The sequence below is a fragment of the Malus sylvestris genome, chromosome 15, assembly GCF_916048215.2.
Source record: "Malus sylvestris chromosome 15, drMalSylv7.2, whole genome shotgun sequence".
NCBI lineage: Eukaryota > Viridiplantae > Streptophyta > Magnoliopsida > Rosales > Rosaceae > Malus > Malus sylvestris.
Genome location: NC_062274.1, coordinates 3,662,157 through 3,687,238, shown reverse-complemented (window position 1 = coordinate 3,687,238; position 25,082 = coordinate 3,662,157). Strand labels below are relative to the sequence as shown.

The window sequence follows — 25,082 nt, the reverse complement described above, 5'->3', positions numbered from 1 at the left end:
ATTGCATGTGTGTACGTATGTATATATTATAATAATAAAAAATATATTGAGATTGCAAACTGTAGGAAACAATGCAATTGAAAGCCAAAACGCCAGGAATCATGGCAATCAAAAACGACAAAAAATCACAACGGGACAAAACATAGTCAATTCAAATTGAAAAAGAAAACAAAACAGTTTGAAAATTAACTGGTAATAAAGGAAAATATTATGTATCTAATATTGGTAATAAAACAAAATATAAATATATTTAAATATTTAAATAAAAACATAACTCTCCAACATAAACTTTAGTTCCGTCGAGTGAGTTGTAGTCGGCCTTTACTTGACTTGAGTTGATCCACTCAGAATCATATAAGCTTTGCTTTACTTTATTTTTAAATAGAACGAGATATTTACAATATGTGATGAAGAAAGAAATTAGTGTCGAACACGTTATCTAAAAAATTCGAATTTAAAACTTCTCATGTACAATTGAAGGTATTAATGAGTTGACCTTGGCCTCCGCAGAATAATAATACAAATTACTTTATTTCTTTGGGGTTCGTTGAAGTTGGATAGAAGAGAGGCATTGTCACAAACCATCCTGCATTTCTCATTCATCATTTATTTTTCCACTGTCAATAGACTTCTGAGGCTGAAAAAATGGTTGACGGGATCATTTCCATGCTATTAGATCGGCTGGCTTCAACAGCTTATGAGTTCGTGGACGGGGAGGTGAAACTTGTTTTAAAAGCCAAGAAAGATGTTGAAGATTTTGCAGGCCATCTCAGAGCTATTCAAGCAGTTCTCGAAGATGCAGAGCAAAGGCAAGTCAAGGATGCCAGCGTGAGGAGCTGGTTGGATCAGCTCAAAGACATATCCTTCCAATTGGTGGATGTGCTGGACGAGTGGAACACCAAGATGCTGAGACAGCAGGTTTAGAAGCAAGAACGGGAAGGAGAAAATGCTGATGTTCTTGTTCCTAACAAGAAGATGAAGGTAACTCTCTCTGCTTCCCCTAGTTGCTTTTGTTTTCGCAAAGCCAGAGAGGTAGCTTTTCACCATGACATTGCGAGTAAGATAAAAGATCTGAATGGTAGGCTAAGAGCAATTGATGATCAAAGAAAAATGTATGAGTTTCAACGTATAGAAGGAGGCATTCAACAATTACCTGAACGACAGAAGACTTCGTCTTTTGTCGTCATGTCAGAGGTATTTGGTCGAGAAAAGGAAAAAGACATTCTGATCACAAAGTTGTTGAGTGATCGGAGGGGGCTCCTTATCATCCCTATTCTAGGGATGGGAGGAATGGGCAAGACAACTATGGTCCAACTAGTTTATAATGATGGCAAGGTTAAAGCTTATTTTGGAAAAAGAGTGTGGGTTTGTGTCTCAGACCCTTTTGATGAGGTTAAGATTGCCAAATCCATAATCGATGATGGTGCCCCAATTTCAGATGAGTTGGACTGTGTCTTGCAGTGCATGTTAAAATCTATCGAGGGCAAAAGGTTTCTCCTTGTTCTAGATGATGTGTGGAGCCACGACAGTGAAAAGTGGGAGCGCTTAAGGGCACCACTAATTCAAAGTGGTGCTCATGGCAGTAGAATATTGGTGACCACAAGAAAATATGAAGTTGTTGATATGATGAGAGCAACAAGTGACATGATTAATTTGAAAAAGTTGAGTGAACAATATTGTTTTTCAAGCTTTAATCACATGGCATTTTCTTATAGTGAAGTAGATGAGTCCAAGGCGTTTGAAGATATTGGTAAGAAAATTGTAGAGAAATGTAAGGGTTTGCCTCTTGCCGCAAAAGCTTTAGGCAGTCTCATGCGCAATAAGAGAACAAGGAAATAATGGTTAGGTGTTTTGAATAGTAAGGTATGGGATCGAGAAGAGGTGGAGCAAAAAGTTTTCCAACCGCTGTTACTAAGTTATAATGATTTGGCCCCATTAGTCAAATGTTGCCTTTTGTATTGTGCTCATTTTCCAAAAGATTACAAGTTTGAGAGAGATGAATTGGTTAATCTTTGGATGGCGCAAGATTATCTTAATTTAGAAGGGAATGAGGGTAAGGGAGACATTGGTGAAGCTGTTTTTGATAACTTAGTAGCCCGAATCTTTTTTCCAAGATTTGCAGAATGATAGTCTCAGTGGTAAAATTATAGGTTACAAAATGCATGATATTGTTCATGACTTTGTGCAATCTCTCACCAAGAATGAATGTTTGACAATCGATGATGAATGTGTTGGCAATGAAACAAAAGTTTTGGTTGAAAAGGTTCGTCATTTGACCTTAAGGTTAAAACATGGTGAGCATATTACAATTGCAAAAATTTGCGTACTCTCACAATTCTTGGGTCATACAATCCTACGACGATAGATTTCAATTTTATTCTACAATTAAAATGTCTTAGGTCATTAAATTTGAGGGGCAAAAGAATAAGTGAAGTCCCAAAGGAAATTGGTGAATTGATACATTTAAGGCATATTGATTTGTCATGGAATCATGTTTTGAAGACATTACCTGACAGTATCTGTGAGTTGTACAATTTGTATACCTTGCGTCTTCTCAACTGTTATCAACTTGAAAAACTACCTGATAAGATGGGAAAGTTGATTAGCTTAAAGCACCTTTATGTTTTACGGTGTTATAAGCTGAAGTACTTACCAAAAGGGATTCGTAGATTAAAGAATTTGAAAACAATTGATGTGTGTGTTGTGGGTTGTGGCGAGGATGAGGGTACAACAGCATTACAACAATTGGGAGATCTGAAAGTCTTGAACCTGGAGGATTCTGAAATTTCAATCATGCCATGCCTTTCCTCCTTAAAAATTAGTGATTGTCATGTCCTAAAAACACTACCAGACTTCCTCTGCAAAACATTGGTGCAAGAGCTTATCATTAGGAATTGTTCGAATCTTTCAGAGCGTTGTGAACAAGGCAATGGAGAGGAGTGGTCCGAGATTTCTCACATCCCAAACATCAAAATCTCATCATAAATCTGGTAACTAGGCTCTACCTATCTTATTTATGCATTTATCTATGTATCAATAACAAATGCTATCATCATATTAGTTTAATATGCTTATTTTTCTTCTTCAAATGAGAAGGAGAGATGGGTAATGTGAATCAAGTGGTGACTCGCGAGCTAGGCATATAGATTAATCTTCTTTGGAAAGGTGATTCGCTGATTTTATATATATCAAATTAGTAATGATTATTTAACTTCTTGTGCACATCTTACTAATTTATGACACACTTTTAGGTAATCATTCGTCCGTACGTACCAAATTTGATATCAAATTTCCACGGCGCATGAATTTGCTTATCTTAGTTGTGCAAGTTTTCGCACAACATACGGAAGAAAGGAGCGTCAGTTGAACTCACCTTCTAATTTCTCGTAAGGTTTGTTGTTTGGCTTTAATCTACATATAATCCAGGTGTTTCTAGAAAATTTAATTCTAGGACAATGTCTTCTAGATGTTGCTAAATCGAGAATCCATCTATCGTTTCAGGGATTCTGCCGAATCAAAAGGCGTGATGTCGACCATCAACGTCCCCTCCTAAAGTTTCAACTGAACTTCTGATCATCTTCACCAATGCCGTGAGAACTTGTAGGCATTGGAAAGTGATTCGTCAAAGCATTCCTCTGTTGACTCCTCATTGCTTGGACCTGCGCTTAATGATCCTTCATGCTTTTTCAACATGTTAAATACAATTATGTTGCTTGGGAAGCTAACTGCATTTCACATAGACTTAGTTTGGCTTGAGGAGCGTTGTAAAGAGTAGTCATACAATGTAATTTTGGTGTGTGACGTTCTTTTCTCTTTTGACCGGGCTGAAATTCCCGACAAGGATTTTATTGTGGCCCCTTTCAATGGTGTACGCTATTCTCTCTTGTACATGTTCTTCTATAATGCTAATGAATATCGTACTTGTCTCCAAAAAGCAGAAAAATATTATTCCGAAATACACGAATTAACCAGTATTAAGACAAAGTATGGTGTATAGTACAGTTGGGCGCCTTGGAATAAAAGCCCTGGGCCTGGAAGAAATGGTTCTCTCTATCACCTGTGGCCTGGTCTAAAGAAGGCCTCTTTGCATACAAGATGGCCAAAAATTTCGAAATGGACACTCAAAATTCACAAAACCAAGTATTTCAAGGGAAATGTAACATCCACGTCCTCATTTCCAAGTAAAAAAAAAAAAACCTCCAAAAAATAGTTCACAACTCCTAACCAAGACTTTTGTTGTTTGAAAATGCTTTTAGCTATTCTAGATGCACTTAAACCTAAACAGAATGAAAACAATACAATGCAAGACAAATGCTAAAACAATAAGAAGCAAAAAATAAATAAATCCAATAACACAATTTGCAAATCACACAGAAGCCTCAATTCTTGTTTCCAATGAGAAGGCAGACAAGAACTTGATGGATTCACCCTCGGCAGAGGTGACATTCTAACTAAATTTACATTACAGAAAAATGATTCGAATTATGGAAAAACATTAAGCGAACCAACTTGGTTACACCTAGATCTGCTACTTTTGTTTTTCTGTTTAAAATTGGAGATTTTCACCCACATAAAAACAACAAACTTTGTGTTGGATTTTTAAATATTCTTCTAAATCGACCATGTTCTTCCAATTGTAATAAGAAAAAGATAAATCAGAACAAATTTTCAGTACAAGAAAAATAAATAAATATGTTTCCAAAAAAAAGAAAAATAAATAAAAACAATTTGGGCTCAGCAGTCTATAGCCCTCTGACCCACACAAAGCCGAGACCCAATAGGAATCCACGAAACCGAGTCCACCAAGTGGGCCGTAATTTTAATTTTGTGTAATTGGCGTCTGTGAGTGACGTCGTTTTATGACACCGGCAGCAGTAGTCCGGACTTGGACATCTTCCCTTTCGGTTTCAGGTTGTTTTTAAAATATAATTAAAATTAAGAGAACTTTAGCGAAAATCTCAATGTACTGTTTACTTTAACAAAAAACTATATTTTTACACTAAAAAGTGAATCCTGGTACTATTCACTTTACTCTTTATTTTGTCTTTATCGTTAAAACTCAAAGTTTTCAAGCACTTTTCATTAATTTTCTTTAAAATTAATGAACACTAGACATTATTCTAATTTTCCATCTGTTTTCAGATCAATATTTTATGTACAAACATTTTACAAATCAATATATTTTTTAATCAACTGAACCGCTTCTTCTTCTTCCACGAAGATTCAGAAACTAAGCTTGGATGGAACTGAACAAGATTTGGCGATTTAAATAGAACCAATTGTTTGTCACCTTGACATCTCAGTTCGATTTAAGTCTCTCTCTATAAGGTTGAATGATCGTTAGCATAATTTTGTTGTAATTTCTGAAAAGCACAGGTGAGCTCTTAGAGAGAAATCATTCAAAAAATTAGAAAAAACTAATAAATATCACTTAATTATGTGCTTGTTAATTTGTATCTGTTTACCTAATCTGTAGTTAAACCTTAATATAAGCTTGTTACTATTAATTAATTATTTATTTAATAAGGCCAACTAGATGCAGCAAACTCTGAATAATTAAGCTCAAAGTTGTCAGCCTCCTCCCAACCTAATTATACGATTAGTAAGTTGAAAGGGAAAGATAATGAATTAGTAGGTCACACCTTATAACCACATTCTATGATAAGTAGCCCATCTCATCTCATAGGCTGCAATTGATACGCGGAAATAAGTTTATTAATTGTTAATGGGAGCACACTAGTTGTTAAGATTGTAATTAACACCTCTCTTGAGTTTCTAATGAAAATAAAAATATAATCTAAGTTTGGAAGGACAGTTTTGCTTTTCATAAGACATGGAAGTTTTTTTGTTAGTCTGGACTTACCAATCACGAGAAATGAAGTGATTTCCCATTGTCAAAATCACTTTCATAATAATTAAGTACAAATGTTAGGAGAATGTTTTAAATTCGAATATCTTATCATCATTAATCAACTCTATATCAACTCTTACACTGGATAAGACTCTCTACGACAGAATGAGATCATAAAAAAAAACCTCTTTCTTAATATTAACAAAAAATTATAGATATATAAAAATAAAAATCACTTTTAAGCAATTTCCTTTTGATAATGATCTAGGATTAGAGAAAGAAAAGGGAAGGGGATCATGGGATGGGCGGAGATAATATGCTCTTCTAGATTTGACACGTGTTACCTTTTCTCACTCTTCAAATACACTCCCGTCTCTCCTGTCTCTTTCTTGTCCTTTTTTTCCTCCATTATTTTTCTTATTATTTTTTACTTTTTCGGGTATATTTCTCTTCTCTTCCACTCCCTTTCTTGCGCTTGTAAGTCTCAACTCTCTTCTTCAGGTACATTTATTAATAAAAAAGCAGTCATCTTTGAGCTGGGATTTTTAATTGGTAAGCTTCCCATATCTTGTTTTCTTGATTTCTTGGATCCTTTTCATGGAGTCGAGCTGTTTGAGTAAAGTTTAAGAGAGAGAGAGAGGATGAGAGAGAGGCAAGGAGGAAGGGAAGGACAGACTGTACAGTTGACAAATTAGGTAGTGATTCTTCTTGTTTTTCCTGCTTAATAATTGTCATAATTATTTGGAGAGAGAGAGAGGGTGGGGGGGAGAGAGAGAGTTGAATTACAAGAGGCAGAGATAGGTTGCCTCAGATCCAGGGAAGTCTTTAAGTTAATATGTTGGAAAAAGTTGCTTTCTTTGATAGGGTCGGTTTTTCCTGTGATTCTTGGTGCTTTGCCTTTGTTGGGTTTCTTTCTCATGACCTCCTCTTTCTTTTTTTATTTCTTGTGTTTGGATAAGGGGTTGGTTCTAAATTTAATCTGATTTTTGTACTTCTTCTAATTTTGCAGTTTGTTTTTTTCCATTTGTGCATTTAAAGATTGTTTCTTTCTGGGCGTTGTTGATGAGAAGAGGCCAGAGAAGAAGTTGGAAAGGGCTCAAAACGTGTCAATTTAGTCTATAGGGTTCAATTTCCAAAAGTGCAAGTGTGGATCCATTGTTGTTGACGAGATCTGACTACCCATTTCCTTTTCCACCACCTTTTTTAGCTCATTTGTACATTCACATCTCCTGGGTTTTGCACCGCCTTTTCGCTTTTATTCGGGTGCCCTCAGGCATGGAAAATGGCCTGTTAGAACCCACCGTTGACATTCCGGAATCATTCTCAATAGGGGGAGAAAGTCAGAGATTAATTGAGAAATGACAGCTTGTGTGATGTTGGAGGTTAACTTTTTGTACTGCCCAGATAAGGATTTTGATGGAGGATATGTCTACGCCGGTCGCGGTGCCATTTAGAGTAGGTAACTCAGTCTGTGATAACCCAACCATAGCTGTCCACATGGATATCACAAGACTTAAGCTAATGACAAACACGGCGGGATTGCTATCTGATTCTGTCACCATGGGTTCCAGTGAGACGGTTGCAGCTGGTGAAGAGGATTGTAATTTTAGTTGTTCGGGGAATGATAGTTTTGGAGTAGTTTCAGCGCCAAAAGAGGACAAGGGGGGAGGAGCTCCTTTGTTGGATATGATATCTCAAGATGAAAGCAATTGGGTTTCTTCTGCTGATGCGATAGGCCGTGAGAGTGAGGACGATGATTCTTTATCATTGGAAGGTGATCAGGTTCTTGATAGCTCCTGTTCACTCTCAGTGGCGAGTGAGTCAAGTAGCTTGTGTTTAGAGGACTTCCTCGTTTATGAGGTTGGTCCTGATGCAGGCACATTGAGTTCTGCAGACAAGGAGAAGAGCATTTGCTGTGTAGAAGTTGTCGATAAGGCCACGGATTTAGGTGATTTAAATGTTGAGACAGAGATCACAAGTGATCCCCTTCCTGTGACGGGGAGCCTTGAGGAAGTAATTGGTGATGGGTCTGACCCAAAGCCATCTGCAGTTGTTGATCAATTACCTGTGGAAACGGGGGCCAAAGAAACAGTTAGCCGCAGTGTTTTTGAGGTAGACTATGTGCCGCTTTGGGGGTTTACGTCTGTGATTGGAAGAAGGCCAGAGATGGAAGATGCGCTTGCCGCTATACCGCAACTGTTTAAGATTCCAATTCAAATGCTGATTGGTGACCGCATAATTGATGGCTTGAGCAAGTGTTTGCACCAAACTGTTCATTTCTTTGGAGTCTATGATGGTCATGGAGGGTCTCAGGTACTGTTTCATAACCTTATGTGTTCCGTGGGCAACCTTTTGCTACTGCATAAATTGCACATAATGTCTTTCTACCGGTAATTGTATTTCATGGAATCTGCTTTAATTTTCTTTAGGTTGCAAACTATTGTCGTGACCGCATCCATTTGGCTTTAGCTGAAGAGATAGAATCTGTTAAGGAAGGCCTAATTCATGAAAGTATCAAAGACAATTGCCAAGGGCAATGGACAAAGGCATTTACAAATTGTTTTTTTAAGGTTGACACTGAGGTTGGAGGGAAGGCTGGTCTTGAGCCTGTTGCCCCAGAAACTGTTGGTTCCACTGCTGTCGTTGCCCTTATTTGCTCGTCTCATATCATAGTAGCAAACTGTGGAGATTCCAGAGCAGTTCTCTGTCGGGGTAAAGAACCAATGGCGTTATCGTTGGATCATAAAGTAAGACATTATTTGACTGAAGTCTTGTATTATGACTGTTTATGGAAACTGATCTGCATTTGTTGTATTTTGTCATAAAATAACTGTGTATGGAAAATCGATTGTAGCCAGATCGGGAAGACGAATATGCAAGGATTGAAGCAGCCGGAGGCAAGGTCATACAATGGAATGGCCATCGTGTTTTTGGCGTTCTTGCTATGTCAAGGTCTATAGGTATGTGCTTCACCATGGTTTTTTCTTTCTCAACCGGATGCTGTTGTTGTAGAAACCTTTGTGGTACTTCACCGAATGCTATATATACAGTAAATTTGTAGCTATACTCTGTCCAAAGAATCATATCGTCATGTAGATTTGATGCTAGGTCATGGTACTTTTAGACGCACAAAGACATTTCATGACCAAAGTGCATGGAAAAGTTATGGCCTACTCAAAAGCTCGAGCGGTTCAACAGTTAGTAAAGTTGAATTTCAACTTTGGTTTTGGGTTTGCAGGCGATAGATATTTAAAGCCATGCATCATTCCGGAACCAGAAGTGATGTTTATTCCCCGAACAAAAGACGATGAATGCCTCGTATTAGCGAGTGATGGTTTATGGGACGTTATGTCAAATGAAGAAGTGTGTGACCTTGCTCGGAGACGAATACTCCTCTGGCACAAGAAGAATGGTGCTGATGGACTTCCACTGGAAAGAGGCGAAGGAATTGATCCCGCTGCCCAGGCAGCTGCGGAGTTTCTTTCGAACCGTGCTCTTCAAAAAGGAAGTAAGGACAACACAACTGTGATTGTGGTGGATCTGAAAGCTCAAAGGAAGTTTAAAAGCAAAACGTGATCAGTTCCTTCATCTCCCATTTGATCCGTAGCTGTATGATATAAAAAAACTTTCGTATGATCTGATATATCGTGTTGCCCGTATGTTTTTCACCCGGGCTTCATTGCTTAATCCGAACCGCACGCAGTCTGTATGTACCGTAGAACATTTGCTATACACTGCCGATCGCTGTGGCTCTGTAAATCTTAGCTGCTTTGTAGCAGGAAAATGGTGGCAGTGTGATGCTTTTGAACATTGTATTCGTTATGCCTCCGAGTTGGAAAAAAAATGCTCAGCGAGGTATTTAACTTAATGTATTATTTCAATCTTAGTGCTTATGGAATTACTAAATTTGGAATTTTCTTTGCCACTTTTAATGATTTTGCTTGAACAAAAATGGATTTTCACGCTACCGTTTTCTCCTTTTTCACTCATTTCCTTGTCTATGTTGTTGATTCTCTTTGAATTTACTCGCCCATGAAGCTCAAGTTTTCTTCTTTCGAAAGTCGTATGTCCCGCACTTTTTTTTTTCACGAGTTAAATCTCAGACGTTCACTTGTGGAAAACTTTGAATTTACTCGCCCGTAAAGCTCAAGTTTTCTCCTTCCAAAAGTTTTATGTCCCGCACTTTTTTATTTTTTTAACGAGTTAAATCTCAAACGTTCACTTGTGAGGAAAAAAAAAATGTGCCAATTTGATTTTTTCTAAGGAGAAGGTAGTGCGAAAATCACTTTCTAAACAAAAATAGAAGCAGAATGGACTGTAATAACTTCTTGGTGTGATCGTAACATATGTTAAAGAAAAAGTTAGTACTTTTATGATTTGTCTCTTTATTCTTTGTCTTGGCAAATTCAAGTAACATAAACTTCAGAAATCCAGTCTTCTTTCGAAACAGAAGAAGCCAAACATGGAACCCTAGTATTTCCTGTAGGCCAACTCCGTCACAACATCGGCAAGGTTTTTCTCGCTCTGGACGCTCTGAACCCACTTGGCGTTAATCTGTACCCGCTCAATGCTCTGCTTCAAGGTTCTGGTTATCGCCGGGTTGCGGTGGGCTTTGAAGAACTCCTCTATTTCCTTAACCCTGTCAAATGAAGCAAACTGCGGAGGAAGGTACAAGTGACAAGGCATTAGAAACATTGCTCATGTAATTTCAAATCCACGTTACACAACAAAAAAACCGCGAGGATAAGAACGAAAGTTTCTAGAGTATGAAAAAACGAACCGGAGAAACAATTGCACTGACAAAGCGAGTAATTAGAAATCCAGACCCCCATGTCTTTGAGATGTGCTCCCAGTTCTCCTGTGTTTCGGGACAATCCAAATAGCAAATGAATCATGGTAACAAAAGTTGGAAAAGAAAAATAAAATGCACGAATGTGTGTGCATTTCGTAGTATGCTGATTAAAAACTGGTGCTTGAGAGTTACCTTCATCCACGTCCAAGCTGTGTCCCGTCCTTTACTGCTAACAGCAAGTCCAAAGACAGCATCCTGACTGCGAACCTACGTAGACGGGTATTAAAGTCAGTATATCATCAAGCTTTGAGATACTCTACATTATTACTAGTATGAAAAACTTCAACCTCCAATCAAGAGACAAAAAATCAAAATACCTCAGGAGTCAATATAAAGTTGAGAACTTCCAATGTAATATTGGGATCAGGACAAGATGCTAAAGAACCTACAGGCACATAAACATCGATTAGCGCAACAATCCAACAGGCTAATATTTCAGAATTATTTTACTTATTACATATATTTACTTAGAATGCGGGTCTTCTCCTGGCTTAAATCACTCTCTCTGTAGAGTCTAAGAAGAGATTCATAGCTTGATTGGTTAGATACGCTTGCCCTTTGCATTACAGCCACATATACTGCCTGCAGCAGTAGTCCATGATGAACATCAATGAAGAAACGAAAAGGTTAAATATGTATGTGTAATTAATGATATACATCAAAGCAACCTTTCTAATGTCAGGGGGAAGGAGGGGCGTGTTTCTGTCTTCTAAAAAGGCATGAAAACGCCTAGTTGCTTCATCTAATGTCAGGTCATGTCCAAACACAGCAAGCGCATTCAAAATTTCTCCTCTCAACATTGCATCTAAATGGCTTTCGCCGGGTTTAGGCTGCCAACCAAGCTTCCTGCAAAGAAATTCCAACATAAATAATAAAACTTAAACAAACTTAGAGAAAAAGAAAATAGCAAATCTTGGAGATACAGATTGTTTAATCTAGCTCCGCACTTCAGTTGTTAAAAAGAGAACAATCTTACTCAGCAGAATACTGGAAAAGGCCAATAAAGAATTGCTTAATGTGATCCAGTAGTCCGGGTACAGCATCAGCTGCAATTCTTGCGAGCTTATAACTTACCTGTAAAAAGTGAGGACCAGAGTCAGGCCAAGACCATAAATGCAGTAACATAAACGCAATGTATAAACACCATGCAGGGGTGATCATTACAGTAATCAAATTGGACAGCACGATATAGTCAAGTTCCTCTCTGTAAGCACTCAACAAGGTAAGCAATGAAGCAAAAGACTGTTTGCAAGCCATTGATAGGGCAAACGAATCATCCAAAATGCCTGTGAAAGCAAAAATATTAATAAAAATTTTCACTGTCAAAGAGATAAACAAGCACGTGTACGAAATGATGATTACCAAATCTGTCAGTTTCAGACAATTGTTTCTTTTCTATAGCGTTTCTAAGTGCAGCTGCAAGTTCGTCCTCATATTTCACTCTGTAAAAACCAGTCTGGTCCACATTGACCTTTATCCAACTGCATATTGCATTGTCCTTGTTGCCTCCACATGCAACCTTTCCTACTGAGCAACCCAGAAATTCCTTTATGTCAAGAGTTTCAGACTTCGCTTGTAGTAGGAAATTCTTGCGTACATCATATGAGCCACAGGATAATGTGATCGGCACAATCCATTGCCCATCGCCTTGGGAACCACTTGAATAGAATTGTGTCTGCCACAGATTCATTTACTTATTAGTTTAGATCATTGATTAGGTCATTGTTCATGCCATAGATAATCAAACAACTTTAAAAGAAGCAAACATAAGGAAACCTGATCAAACTCCAATTTCTGATCTTTAACTTTGACAGAAATAACTGGGTAACCTTTTTGCTGTGTCCATGAATTCATTAGCTTGTTTACAGGTTCACCAGATCCCTCTTCAAGGGCAGCCCACAAATCTTCTGTCTTTGCATTTGAGTAAGCATGCTTTTTTATATATGAAGCAAGTGACCGCTGGATGCATTAAAAAGTAGCAGGAAATTAACTCTGTAACCTTTTTATATCATAGAAAATAAGATAGTTCCTTCAACCCTCAAGCACACTCGCTGACAAATCAAAGGACCTACCTGGAAAACTTCAGCACCTAGATAGCTTTGTAGCATCCGAATAACAGAAGCACCTTTTCTATAACTTATTGCATCAAATATTTCATCAACCTCAGCAGCATGATTGATCTCCACCTGGCCAAAAGGAAAAAGATAAAGCATAATATACCAGAAATACATATTTATATATACTAATACCCTCCAATGAGTAACGCCTTGAAAACTATAGTGGTGAATATTACTATTTAAAGACTTCTATGCAGATGATCCAGATTTGATGCCAAGACACAGCAAACTTTAGGACAGAATTAAAATGAAACCAATGAAAGACCAAGTCCCCGAAGAAGTACCTCAATGGGGTGAGATTCTTCAAGCCCATCCAGCTTAAGACCATCAGTAAGTTCATCTAGAAACTGAGTCCATATTTTCCACTCTGGGAACAAGCTATCAGTAGCCAAATAGCTTACCTAATGATATTAAAATACTTATAAGTACAACAGCATGGAAAATAACAAGTATAACAATGATAGGAACTACGATGTGATACCCATGTTGCAAATCCCTCATTCAGCCATAAATGTGTCCACCATTCCATTGTTACAAGATTGCCAAACCACTGGTGTGCCAATTCATGTGCCACAACAGTCGCAACCTTTTACCAAAACCAAATAAAGTGATTAAACATATCATTGGGTGCAAAAACTATACATCCCTACCATATTAAACCAAACTCTGAAAGCTAAAGTGACATTCAGGATGCGCATGTTACCCTTTGCTTGTTGACAGCTGCAGAATGTTGTTCATCAAAAAGCAAAGCTGTTTCTCGGTATGTAACTAAACCATAGTTCTCCATGGCACCAGCAGAGAAATCAGGTATTGCAACCATATCCAATTTGGGCAAAGGGTATGGCACAGCAAAGTAACTGGCAGAACTTGTTGTCAATGATTATAAATCGAATGCCAAGTAATGCAGCATAAGTGCGGAAGGGGGAAATCTAGAGAAACTTCCAATTTTAGTTGATAACATGCATCAAGTGTAAATGCCAATTTGAATATAAATGATCAGTAACTTTTAAACATACTCTTTGTACAATTCAAGTGTCTTGACAGCAACGTGCAAAGCAAATTTCCCTTGGTCTGCCTTACCAACTTGACAATATACCCGCACTTTGACCCCTGTAACGACATTAAAATGTGACATCATTAAGAAAAGGGTTGTACAGTTGTACTCACATACACATGAAAACTAGGGATATTATATATGATTTTACCATCAGAAGTATGATCTTCAACATAATCAAACAATCCAACAACAACGGCCACCAAATATGTAGACATAATTGGTGTTTCTACGTATGAAACTGTCTTCAGATGTCCATTAACTTTTTCTTCCTCAATCGGCATGTTGGAAAGGGCTACTAGTTCAGACGGAACACCATCAAGTGTAATCTTGAATGTAGCCTGCCAACCAAATAGCCAGTAAGCCATAAACTCTAGATTTGAACAATTTAACCAGAATGGGAAGATTGATTTCTCATCTATACTACCATCACAAACAACAGATCTCTTTTTTCCTAGTCTCAAAATACATTCAAAACTATGTATATCCAGAATGATGTGAACAAAATCACTTGATACTGATTAAAATCAACATCTTAAGTCAACTGTGTGCGCGCGCGCGCGCGAGAGAGAGAGAGAGAGAGAGAGAGAGAGAGAGAGAGAGAGAGTAACCTTGCAAGCAGGTTCATCCCAACATGGAAAGCACCGCCTGGCATCAACTGGTTCAAACTGTGTAACTGCCATATTTTTCTTCTCACCGTTGTACTCATATGTACTTCACAAAACAAATCAAATTTTAGACACATCTATACCATTGATATCTTATAATATCGAAAAAACAAACAACGATGGACTGCCTAAAAATTCTAGCATTCCAAAATTACCTTCTATAGAACCCCTTCATCTTGTCATTCAAAATTCCCTCAAACTCAATAGCCAAAACTCCAGACCCAATCGGAAGCGTCTCTCCAAACTCCAAAACCAAAATCCCATCCTCTTCGAACGTCTCAGCTTTCGAAGGCTTGAACACCTGCTCAAACGTTCATTTACTCATTCAGTAAATATCTGACCAGCCAAACAAGGCAGTAAAGTTGACAATGTTACAATCATTCTATCAATTGCAATCTATTCACTTGCTCACAAATCAGAAACAGAGCAGTAATTAAACCAAAATTAAAACTAATTAACGATTGATTAAGTCACTTTAGATTTACCAATCGACTATTAATAAACAGATCAACCAAAAAACAATGAAATTTCATCAGCCAAACTCCTCGACTCTACTTTTTGTAGTTTTACAATTTTTGAAAAGAAAATGCGCATCGATCTGATATTACCTTGGACGAGCCTCCGTGAGTGAAAGAGACGGAACCGGCGTTGACGGTGAGCTCGGCGGCATTGAGGACGACGAATTTGGTATCGGCGACGATATCGAGGCCGATGGCGACGGAGCCGCCGAATTTGCAGGCCGCGAGGTCAGGCTTCAGCTTCACGTCGTACCGTTTCGGGACGGCGAATTTCGGAAGCCGGGGCTGGCCTTTGAACTGCTCCATAGCAAGCGACGACGAGTGTGATACTCGCGAGGGATGAGAGAGTTTTTCGAGTTCAGATTTCGAATGCGTGCGAGTGGGACTCATCATCAGTTCTCACGACTTTATAACGTGTAACGTACGGGTCTTTTCTGACCAATTTTACACGTGGACTTTTTTTTTTCTTGTGCATTGTCGACATTTAGAGATCATTTATTTAAATTATATATGGTAAAGATAATGCTATGGAACCAAATTTTAAATTACAAAACATGGATATTGATGACTAAAGTATTACTTAAATGCTTGATTAACGAGTTTATTTTCTATTAGTGACACGTCATATGATTTATAAATGTGATATGAATAGATTGTCTCTCTAAAATTTTACTTAAGAAAAATTTGTCATGTATTCAAGTAGGTACTCCACGTGTCATAAAATATATAGAGGGACATGTCAAAATATATCATTTTCTTCACTTGTATTATAAAATGTGAAACATCTATTGAAAACCCAATATATGGAAAAATCTCTCCACATCATTTTTTTTTTACAATATTATCAGCAATTAATTTAGGACGAATTACATTTTACACTTCTCAAATTTGAGATGATTTTTAAAGTGAGATATGATATTTTAAATTTTTTTTACATTGCACTTCTAAAATTTTGAAATGTATTAATCTACACATTTGGTCTCTTTTAATATCTATCATACATTAAATTGATGAATGTTTTTGTTGGCTTTGTCATGGAAATATGGCGTATACGTTAGCTTATATAAGAATTTCAAGCTCACCACATCAAAATTACATAAATAATTAACAATAAACTTGACAAAAATATAAATTGATACAATTTTAATACCTTAAAGTGTAAGATGAAAAAAAAATTATGGCTCATTTTGAAATCACCTCCAACCTCGATATTGGTGGTGAATTGTTGTTAGCCCATTAAATTAAGTATGTTGAGGGGCATCTTGTTAATTCCTTGGTCTAAGGTATCAAACTGATAACGTTGCTCTATATTTGGGAAACAAAAGGAATTCTAAGGAAATAATGGGGGAATAATTTGGAAAATAGAAAAGATTATCTTGCAATTTTTCATCAAGCTTCTTTGTCCTCTTGCTTAGCTTAGCAATACAAACTTCATGAGAGCCGTCCATTTACGCGTGACTTCAAATGCTCATCCAGATGCTTAGTGATTGGAGACAAATTTCAGGCCAGCATTCACACCACATCATGAGTTTGATTTCTCGTATTGGTGACTCACACAATAATGACCAAGAAGAAGCTAAAATGTTTTAGCGAGTCTTCTCAACCCAGAATGATGGATTGCCTTGACGAAACCACTAGCTAACTTTTTTTTTTTTTTAAACACATGGTAGTGAGGATGCACTTGGTGCGATGGCAAGTGCCTTCGCCCATAAGCGGTAAGTCTCGGGTTCGAGACTTGGGAGCAGCCTCTCCATAAAATGGGGGTAAGGCTAGCCGACATTCACCTCTCCCAGACCTTGCGTAAAGCGGGAGCCTTGTGCACTGGGTACGACCTTTTATGGTAGTGAGGATGCATGTGATGCTATAATTATTTACATTATGTGTCACATGCATTCAACAAAGTAGTTGAAATATGTAATGTATTTCTCAAGTAAACTCTATGTGCAAGCAAATGCATCTATATACAAGACAGAAAATTCTTACTTACAATTGAGAGATATATCAAATGACGATACTGATGAGTTTTATAAATTCATAACATATATCTAAATAAAAGAAGAGATTTTTTTTTCCCTTAAATCTTTGGTATAATAATTAAGATTTATTGTTTATGTTTTTTTATTCACATAATAAGAAATGGTTGAGCTACATTAAATAGTGGCATGGAAACCATTGACTATAGACAATTGATTTCAAAAGAATTGAATATAGATGATTGGAAATTGGGTAGCGTTATCCACACATTCATTTTTATGGCTACGGGTTTGTTTTCCTCAAAATTTGTGTCTTCTTTGTGTCTCTTCTCTAATTCCTTGACACGTGTCTTTCAATTTTAACATAAGTTCAACGCTGTTAATTTCTATTATTTTGCATTAAAAAAGTAGAGTTCTTGAAAATCCTTTGGCCACCCATCTCAACACGTGTCATGCAATTAGAGAAGAGACATAAGGGGAGACACGAAATTTGGGAACAGCAGACATGAAATTTGGTTAGTTTTCTGTTAGGGTTTTGTATGATCAACCAGCAAACTGTCTAATAATTTGAAGGGTTTATACTTTTATAATCCCTCAACAGTCACATAATTGAACAACAAATACGCGCTTGATTTCCTTTTGACATTGCTGACTGCTGACTGCTGTTACAAAGTTAAGATGAAGGAAACATTATTGAACAACGAAGATGCACTCGATTTTCCATCGCCATTGCCTCGTGTCAGAACAGAGCTTTGTTAGCTTCATTTCTTCTTGAATAGGAGATGAACAACCATCCATTCTTCTCCGTTGTTGTACCCGAAGAGTTCTGCAACGGAAATGAAGAATGTTCGCCAATAAACCGTCCACTTCACGGCTGAATCCTTGCCGTAAGTTGACTCCATGATCGGTTTTATGGAAGCCGTGTTCCGATCCATTCTTTTGAGCCACTCTTCACTGCAACGCAAAAGGGTTTTCATTTTTCGGTCATAGAGTTCTGTTTTTGGTTACGAAAGAGGTTAGAGATTTCAAACGTACGCACCTTGTTTGCGCGTAGTGCTTCCCGTTGACGAGCCAATGATTCACAATGGAAACATCATCCTGCACAAAAATCATCACCAAGAACAATCTTTCCTTAATACAATAACGTTATGAAGCGTTCGTAGTAAGATTATTCGACGAGGGAATGATTGAATTCAGAGTTTTTAAGGGATCACCTGGAAATAAAGTAGCAGATTTGCTGAGGGCATTGTACCCCCGCTGAAGAAGTACCTAGTAATCCAGTCATCTTCACTTTTATCCTACATCAGATTCAGGCGTGAGAGTTATACATGTAATGCGCACGAAGGTGCTATTAAGCAAAAAAAAAAATATCTTCGTAAGGTTCACCTCAAAGTGGTAAGCAAATGCTTTATGGCAGAAATGATGAACAAACAGAAGGCCGTCGTCTTTCATCCACCCGGATATCTTCTTCAGAAGATCCTTATAGTTCTTCATATGCTGTCAATGCCCAATTCTTCAACCAAATAAACGACTACAAACATCATATCTACTGCATCACACCGCAAGGAAAAAGCTTTTACCTCAAACATTTCAATTGAAAATATTCGGTCAAAGGAAGCCTCCATTTCAAACGTGCTGATATCTCCGACGATGATCTCCACATTCTGCAGCTGAAGATTCCTTCAAACAGGAAACAAAACAAATTAGCAGCACATAGTCTAGCAACTCAATCTGGTAAACAATTAATCATTTACGCACCGGCATTGTTCTTCTATAAAAGCTTTTTGTGTCGTTGAGTTGCAGATCCCGGTAACCTTGCAGTTGTTATATTTCTGCGCAATGTACAAAGACAAAGATCCCCAGCCACACCCAACGTCAAGAACAGTGTGACCATCTCTTATCTGTGACCTTTCACAGTAGAGCTCCAACATTGCTTTCTCAGCATCCTCCAATGTGCTTGACTCATCATTGAAGTAGCAACAACTGCACTAACCCTTATCAATATCAGACAATCTCCCAAAATTAATGGAACTAAAATAGAAAGAAAAAGGATAAGATGCGCGGACAAAACTGGTTACAAACTTTTAATCTAAGATATAATAATGCACACTAAACAAACAATAGACTATATATGTGAACCTCGGTTTGTGTTTTTTTTTCTTTCTTGTGTGTGCTTACATCGGAAGGAATCGAACCCTGACGGTGACCTATTCAAATCCTGACCTGTTGAACCCTGGCTCAAACCGTTGTATAATATGCATTGTCATTTAAGTGGTTTAGATCCAAATATTGTTTGTTTAAAAGAAAAGTAAAAATAAAAGTGGCTTGGATCCATCCGTTAAATTGTGTTGGATTCTTCAACGCACATCCCACTCTTAAATCCATCAATGTATGTTATACAATATTATGTAATGTACTTTTTTATTTTTGTAATCAGATCTATTTGTGCATATTTCCGACAAAACAAAACCCTAAAAATACCTATATTTGAGATTTTTCCCAAGCACCATCTTGAAAAAAGATGTGGGAACTTCATAGTGTTGAGCTTTTGGATCATCAGTCTTTATGGCTATGGGCATCTCCTTCAAAGCTGCATAAATTTTACTAAACTTTTACTTAATGACGTCAAAATTTCCAAAATAACATCCAAAGCAGCTACCAGTTGGTACAAATTTGAGACTACAGAGAGGAGGAAGTGTTACGTTACATTGCACGAATTGAACGAGGTCGGACAGCTGGACCTCGGAGGAAGGCCTGTAACCGGACCGGAGACGGCTCGCCAAGAGCAGCCGTGTCAGCCGCCTCACAACGGCGTCCGGCAGCAGATTCCGCTCCAGCGAAGCCAGCGCGAACCGGACGGTAGCATCGTACGGTGCTTGCATTACTCTGTTCATTTCTCCACCGTCTAGCTCTGCTGCTCGCTCGCTCACTGCATGTGATCTTGTCTCCGCTGCTACTGGATAAGATTAGGCGGGGGTTCTGACAGTGTCGTCACCATTGTTGGCTTTGGGCCTGAGCCATTGTTTCATGGGCCTGACTGAAGGAGTAGAAGTTCAACGTTTGAGCCCATTTTTGCTCACCATCACGGGCCCGAGTCCCGACCCATCGTTAGAGTCTTAAAAGCACAATGATGATTATAACCTCGTAAAGCTGGAACGAGTCTTACCATGAGAGCAACTTCACCCCTAAAAAAATACACCAACATTCAGCCTATTTAATCAACTCAGTAAACAGTGATATACCCTAATGAACAGTGATAGACCAAATGCATCTCCACCCCTAAAAAAAAAAAAAAAAGAGTTTTAACAAAACACTCATGGTACTGTTCATTTTAAACGAAAAACCACATTTTTACCTTTAACTAGCACTATTCACTATACATTTAAAAAGAATTTTTCGTTAAAAGAGAAGTTTTTTTGGACCTTTTGTTAGTTTTCCTAAAATAATAGTCTAGTCAATTTTATTAATTTTTATTATAAAACAATAAAAAAAATTATTTTTAATTTATGACTTTATAAAAAAATATTAATAATTTCTGACAGTTTTTTTTTTTTGGTGGAAAAATCTGAACCGTTGATCTGAAAATCAAACAATCCTCATTGTGCCATGTCAGTAGCCATTAATTTTAAATTTCAAAATTTTTTTACCGTTGGAAATCCAACAGACATAGATGAGCCACGTGTTCCCATGCTGGAAACCCCATATTGCGCCTGCACAGTGGGCCCTGCCTCTGCGATGCTGTCAGCCACTTGCGGCCACATGAGCGTGTTTCGCATGTGCTTGGCGCAAAAAAAATTTCAGTGGCCTTTGACGTCAGGCTGAAATCAGATGGGCCGTCCCATGACTCAGCACATTTTGGGCTGGCGTGGAGGCTGGCTTGGGCTGTCATCTGGCCTATTGAAGTGGGCTGGAGTGAATCGGCTGGGTGCCGGGGCAAAAAGGATGCTGGGAGCCGGTCTAAGCGGCCTAAGCCCTCCCGCTGCACTTGCTCTGACGACTCCAACTTACTCACTCCACCGTCCAACACACAGAAGACAAAACTTTTATTTTCCATCGCCTTTACAAAATTCGTCACGTTAAACTTTCCCGGAAAATCTTTACACGATTCCCGAGAAAATCCCCAAAACCAACCACACGGCTCTCTCTAGCAAGGCATCCAAATCTACACGACGGAGTTCATCGACTGAGTGCCGAGCGACGTTCCTCCGGCCAAGAGACGCCCTGTCCATGCTGGTACTGCAACTTTGCTGAATTTCTCGTACTGTGAGCATTTCTGATTCGATTAATCAGTTTCATTGATTCGATTGTGATTCAAAAGTATCTGTATGATTTTAGAAAAAGGTTGAATTATTTACAAGTTTCCATGGTGGGTTTGGTTGGACATGGAGTAATTAGATTAATTTGTATGCAAAGATAGGATATGATGTCGCAGAAAACTGAGAGTAAGGAAGATTACAGTGTTGGGAACTCTAACAGTGGCCAATTGTTGCGTGACATTGAAGAAATAAGCAAAGCCCTTTACTTGCATAAATCCCCACCAAATGTTTTGCTTTCCCCATCTGATGGAAGATCCAAATCTGCCGGGAAAACCCGTTTGTCGGATTCGAACCCGAGATTTGTTAGGGAAGATTTGTTGCACAAGGACAAGAAATCGTCTTCGGTGTGGAATTGGAAGAGGCCCTTGAAGGCTCTCAGTCATATGGGGAATCGGAAATTTAGTTGTTGTTTTTACCTTCACGTGCATTCGGTTGAGGGGTTGCCTGTGAGTTTTAATAATCTTAGTGTATGTGTGCATTGGAAGAGGAAGGGTGAGGTGCTGCAGACTCGGTCTTCGAAGGTTGTGGAGGGCGTAGCTGAGTTTGATGAGACCTTGATGCATAGGTGTTCTGTGTATGGAAGTAGAAATGGCGCTAACCATTCGGTTAAGTATGAGGAGAAGCTTTCGTTGATTTATGTTTCTTTGAGTGGGGCGCCAGGGCTTGACATTGGGAACCACTGGGTTGATCTTACGAGGCTGTTGCCGCTTACTTTTGAGGAGCTGGAGGGGGGAAAAAGTTATGGTAAATGGACAACAAGCTTTAACCTTTCAGGCAAGGCTAGAGGGGCTAATCTAAATGTTAGTTTAGGATTTTCGGTGATGCAGCATAAGTTAGTTAGTGTGAGGGATAATCCAAATGTTCCTGAGCTTACGAACACGAGGCCAAGAGGGTCAAGTTCATTTGATGGTGGAGCTACGATGCTTCGGCGAGTTGGGAGTGTGCCATGTAATGTAACTCCCAGGCCTGCCTTCTCATCTCAGTCTCTTGATTTGAAAATTTGTCGCGAAGCATTGCTGAATGGAGGGTTGGAGCTCTCCAAGTCAAGTAATTTCTTATGTCAGACATTTGATGAGACCAGGTTGAGTAGTGTAACAGAGTCAGATTGTGAACATGTGCCACCACTTGGACCTAAGACTGATATAGACTTTCCGTTTGCTAAAGGAATTGAAGAGTGTGAAGATGATGATACTGAATTTACCATTGTAGAAGTGGGGACAGAAATGTCTGAGAAGGAAGAGTTGCAATCTGATCAAGTTCCTGGTCATGCTAATAATGAGTCAGCAGTTGAAATCATTTATTTAGATGAGATCATTAACGATTATGACATGGACCTCGAGGAGAAGACTATGGTTATTCCAAAGGAAGTCCATGATAGTTATGTGGACCAGGTTGTGGTGGATGACAGCAAACATGAACAAGATAGCATATGCATCAAGGGATTGGCCATGGGTGAGGTGGAGTCTGCAACTCATATACAATTGATTTCAGAATCAGTAGATTTGGATCATCCATTTTCTTCAGGAGAGTTTCTTGAGGAAAGAAACCACAAGGAGCTTAGGTCGACTTACAAAGCAAGTAAGACAGGTAAAAAATCACTTAGCTTGGACGATGTTACTGAATCCGTGTCAAGTGATTTCTTAAGCATCCTTGGTATGGACTGTAGCATGAGTTCTGATAGTGATGCCGAGTCTCCTAGAGAACGTCTTTTAAGAGAGTTTGAAAATGAGGCTCTGGGTTCAGGAAACTTATTTTTCGGTTTTGATTGGAAGGAAGAGCAGCCTGAAATTGGATCCTGTGTTTCACCAGGTTCTGATTCTGGTGATTGTTATGAGAATTCTGATTTGTTGTTGATTATTGAAGCTGCTGAAGAAGAGCACAAGAAAGAAAGTGAGCTATTAAGGAGAAGGAAGGCCAAAATTCTTGAAGGCTTGGAGACTGAAGCTTTGATGCGAGAATGGGGATTAAATGAAAAAGACTTTCGGAATTCTCCTTGTACCTTCTCTGGTGGATTCGGTAGTCCAATTGAGCTCCCCCTTGAAGAGCCACTCTTACCTCCACTTGGAGAAGGCTTTGGTTCTTATGTTCGGTTGAAGGGTGGAGGCATTTTGCAGTCTATGAATCCTTCACTTTTCAGAAATGCTAAAAATGGTGGGAACTTGGTCATTCAAATTTCTAATCCCGTTGTTTTACCAGCAATAATGGGTTATGATGTTATCGAGATAATGCAGCATCTGGCATTGGTTGGAGATACGCTGCATGAGTGGGTGAATAAACTAATGCCTTTGGAAGATATTACGGGAAAGACAATACAACAAGTAACTTGGGAGGCAGCAGCCGCGGCGCCAAACATAGTGGGGTCTGAAAGGTTGTGAGCACAACAACTACATTTATATCTGAAGTATTGTGATTTGAAACATTTCTCTATTTGTTGGCTTACTTCTCGTTTTTGTTTCAGGTTTGAGCAGATTTTATATGGCGGGAGGCAGGATGAAGGATGTCCTTCTAGTTGGAGTTGTAATAACCTGAGTTCCGCTGAATTAGGAGGCAGTGATATGGGGTCAGATTATGTATCTCTAGAATATCTTGCTCCTTTGGCTATGAAAAAAATTGAAGCTTTCTCACTGGAAGGGTTAAGAATCCAGTCCCGCATGTCAGGTGGAGAGGCACCTTCAATTATATATCCTGAGTCTGGAGGTTTGCAACTGTGCGGTTTTGGAGATCATGTTGATGATGCTAAGGGATTATTGGCTCTCTCTTTATCACTGGACGAATGGTTGAGGCTAGATGCTACAATCATTAATGATGAAGATCACAGCAGAGATCAAATGTTGAAAATCCTTGCTGCCCATCATGCCAAGTACACAGATTTGATCGATGGAAATTTGACACAAGATACGAACTGCAGTGATTTATCTGGCCGGAAGTGTGGACTTTTGGGGGACAACCTCACAATTGCTCTCATGGTGCAGCTTAGAGATCCCTTTCGAAACTATGAACCAGTGGGCGTTCCAATGCTTGCTCTAATTCAAGTGGAGAGAGCTTTAGCCAATTTAAAGCCAGAAGTGTCAAGTGTGCCGTTAAACGATAGCAAAGAGAACGTACTCGATGAGCCAGTGTTTGAGGAGTATGGCGACAAGATTAAAGGGGAGACGAATGAAGGAGATGAAGGATGGAACCCTCAGTTTAAAATCATCGACGTCCACCTGTCAGGAGTGGATACTACACCAGGCAAGAGGCTGCTCTGGGGCACCACAACGCAACTGCAGTCTGGCTCCCGATGGTTGCTTGGCACTGGCATGGGTAAGACCACTAGTTTTCCACTTTCAAACTCGAAAGCCCTTGTAAGATCATCCACACTGGTTTCAGCAAAGAAGCATAGAGATTTTTTGTGGAGCATTTCCTCTCATTTCCAAGGAACGGGATATACCTGGAAAGATTCGATTGCTCCACACGTTCGAAACCCGAATGTTATATTTCCGAATGAAAGCATCAAACCACACGTAAACATGTAATATATAGATGTGCTTTCCTAGTACAGATTCTTTTGTTTGTAGAGTGAGAATAGAGATGTTAAGCGGGCCATTTTGCGTACAGGTTTTTATGTGATTGGTAGATTCTGTTGTATTATACTTCAAATCTGAAACTTCTTGCTTTGATTTCTTTGTTCATTGAATATATGCTGCTGTTGATATTTTGACGAGTTTTCCTTTATACAAGCGATATTTTACTT

The 25,082-nt window shown here is 38.7% G+C and overlaps 5 protein-coding genes across 11 annotated transcripts; 3 read left to right on the top strand and 2 right to left on the bottom strand.

Annotated features, from left to right (window-relative positions):
• The first annotated feature begins 335 nt into the window (after positions 1-335).
• On the top strand, positions 336-3,884 carry LOC126601557 (putative disease resistance protein RGA3). The gene is made up of 3 exons (XM_050268278.1): positions 336-3,165; positions 3,252-3,391; positions 3,502-3,884. The coding sequence occupies exon 1, from the start codon at positions 976-978 to the stop codon at positions 1,837-1,839; it is 864 nt and encodes a 287-aa protein (XP_050124235.1). The 5' UTR covers positions 336-975; the 3' UTR covers positions 1,840-3,165; positions 3,252-3,391; positions 3,502-3,884.
• Positions 3,885-6,248: 2,364 nt separating this feature from the next.
• Positions 6,249-9,764, top strand: LOC126602604 (protein phosphatase 2C 53-like). 6 transcript variants are annotated; one of them, XM_050269511.1, is made up of 5 exons: positions 6,249-6,403; positions 6,861-8,164; positions 8,281-8,598; positions 8,706-8,811; positions 9,090-9,764. In XM_050269511.1, exons 2-5 carry the CDS (start codon positions 7,268-7,270, stop codon positions 9,425-9,427), a joined length of 1,659 nt encoding a protein of 552 aa, XP_050125468.1. In that variant the 5' UTR covers positions 6,249-6,403; positions 6,861-7,267; the 3' UTR covers positions 9,428-9,764. The 6 variants fall into 6 exon arrangements, with proteins under 6 accessions (XP_050125468.1, XP_050125472.1, XP_050125473.1 ...); XM_050269515.1 differs by having other exon boundaries at positions 8,948-9,282; XM_050269516.1 differs by having other exon boundaries at positions 8,960-9,228.
• Positions 9,765-10,200: 436 nt separating this feature from the next.
• On the bottom strand, positions 10,201-15,456 carry LOC126602603 (aminopeptidase M1-like). The gene is made up of 19 exons (XM_050269510.1): positions 15,151-15,456; positions 14,698-14,843; positions 14,486-14,588; positions 14,026-14,215; positions 13,837-13,930; positions 13,524-13,677; positions 13,302-13,406; positions 13,105-13,221; positions 12,776-12,889; positions 12,480-12,662; positions 12,066-12,378; positions 11,868-11,989; positions 11,680-11,777; positions 11,372-11,549; positions 11,171-11,285; positions 11,021-11,088; positions 10,836-10,910; positions 10,632-10,709; positions 10,201-10,507 (listed from the first exon to the last, which is right to left on the bottom strand). The coding sequence occupies exons 1-19, from the start codon at positions 15,451-15,453 to the stop codon at positions 10,322-10,324; spliced, it is 2,742 nt and encodes a 913-aa protein (XP_050125467.1). The 5' UTR covers positions 15,454-15,456; the 3' UTR covers positions 10,201-10,321.
• Positions 15,457-17,596: 2,140 nt separating this feature from the next.
• On the bottom strand, positions 17,597-19,987 carry LOC126601085 ((S)-coclaurine N-methyltransferase). Its single transcript, XM_050267753.1, has 8 exons — positions 19,741-19,987; positions 19,515-19,623; positions 18,792-19,016; positions 18,614-18,713; positions 18,420-18,530; positions 18,248-18,331; positions 18,073-18,131; positions 17,597-17,987 (listed from the first exon to the last, which is right to left on the bottom strand). The coding sequence occupies exons 1-8, from the start codon at positions 19,925-19,927 to the stop codon at positions 17,795-17,797; spliced, it is 1,068 nt and encodes a 355-aa protein (XP_050123710.1). The 5' UTR covers positions 19,928-19,987; the 3' UTR covers positions 17,597-17,794.
• A 983-nt stretch (positions 19,988-20,970) lies between these two features.
• On the top strand, positions 20,971-25,043 carry LOC126604674 (protein PLASTID MOVEMENT IMPAIRED 1-RELATED 1-like). 2 transcript variants are annotated; one of them, XM_050271960.1, is made up of 3 exons: positions 20,971-21,266; positions 21,451-23,717; positions 23,808-25,043. In XM_050271960.1, exons 1-3 carry the CDS (start codon positions 21,261-21,263, stop codon positions 24,862-24,864), a joined length of 3,330 nt encoding a protein of 1,109 aa, XP_050127917.1. In that variant the 5' UTR covers positions 20,971-21,260; the 3' UTR covers positions 24,865-25,043. The 2 variants fall into 2 exon arrangements, with proteins under 2 accessions (XP_050127917.1, XP_050127918.1); XM_050271961.1 differs by having other exon boundaries at positions 21,447-23,717.
• Positions 25,044-25,082: the final 39 nt, after the last annotated feature.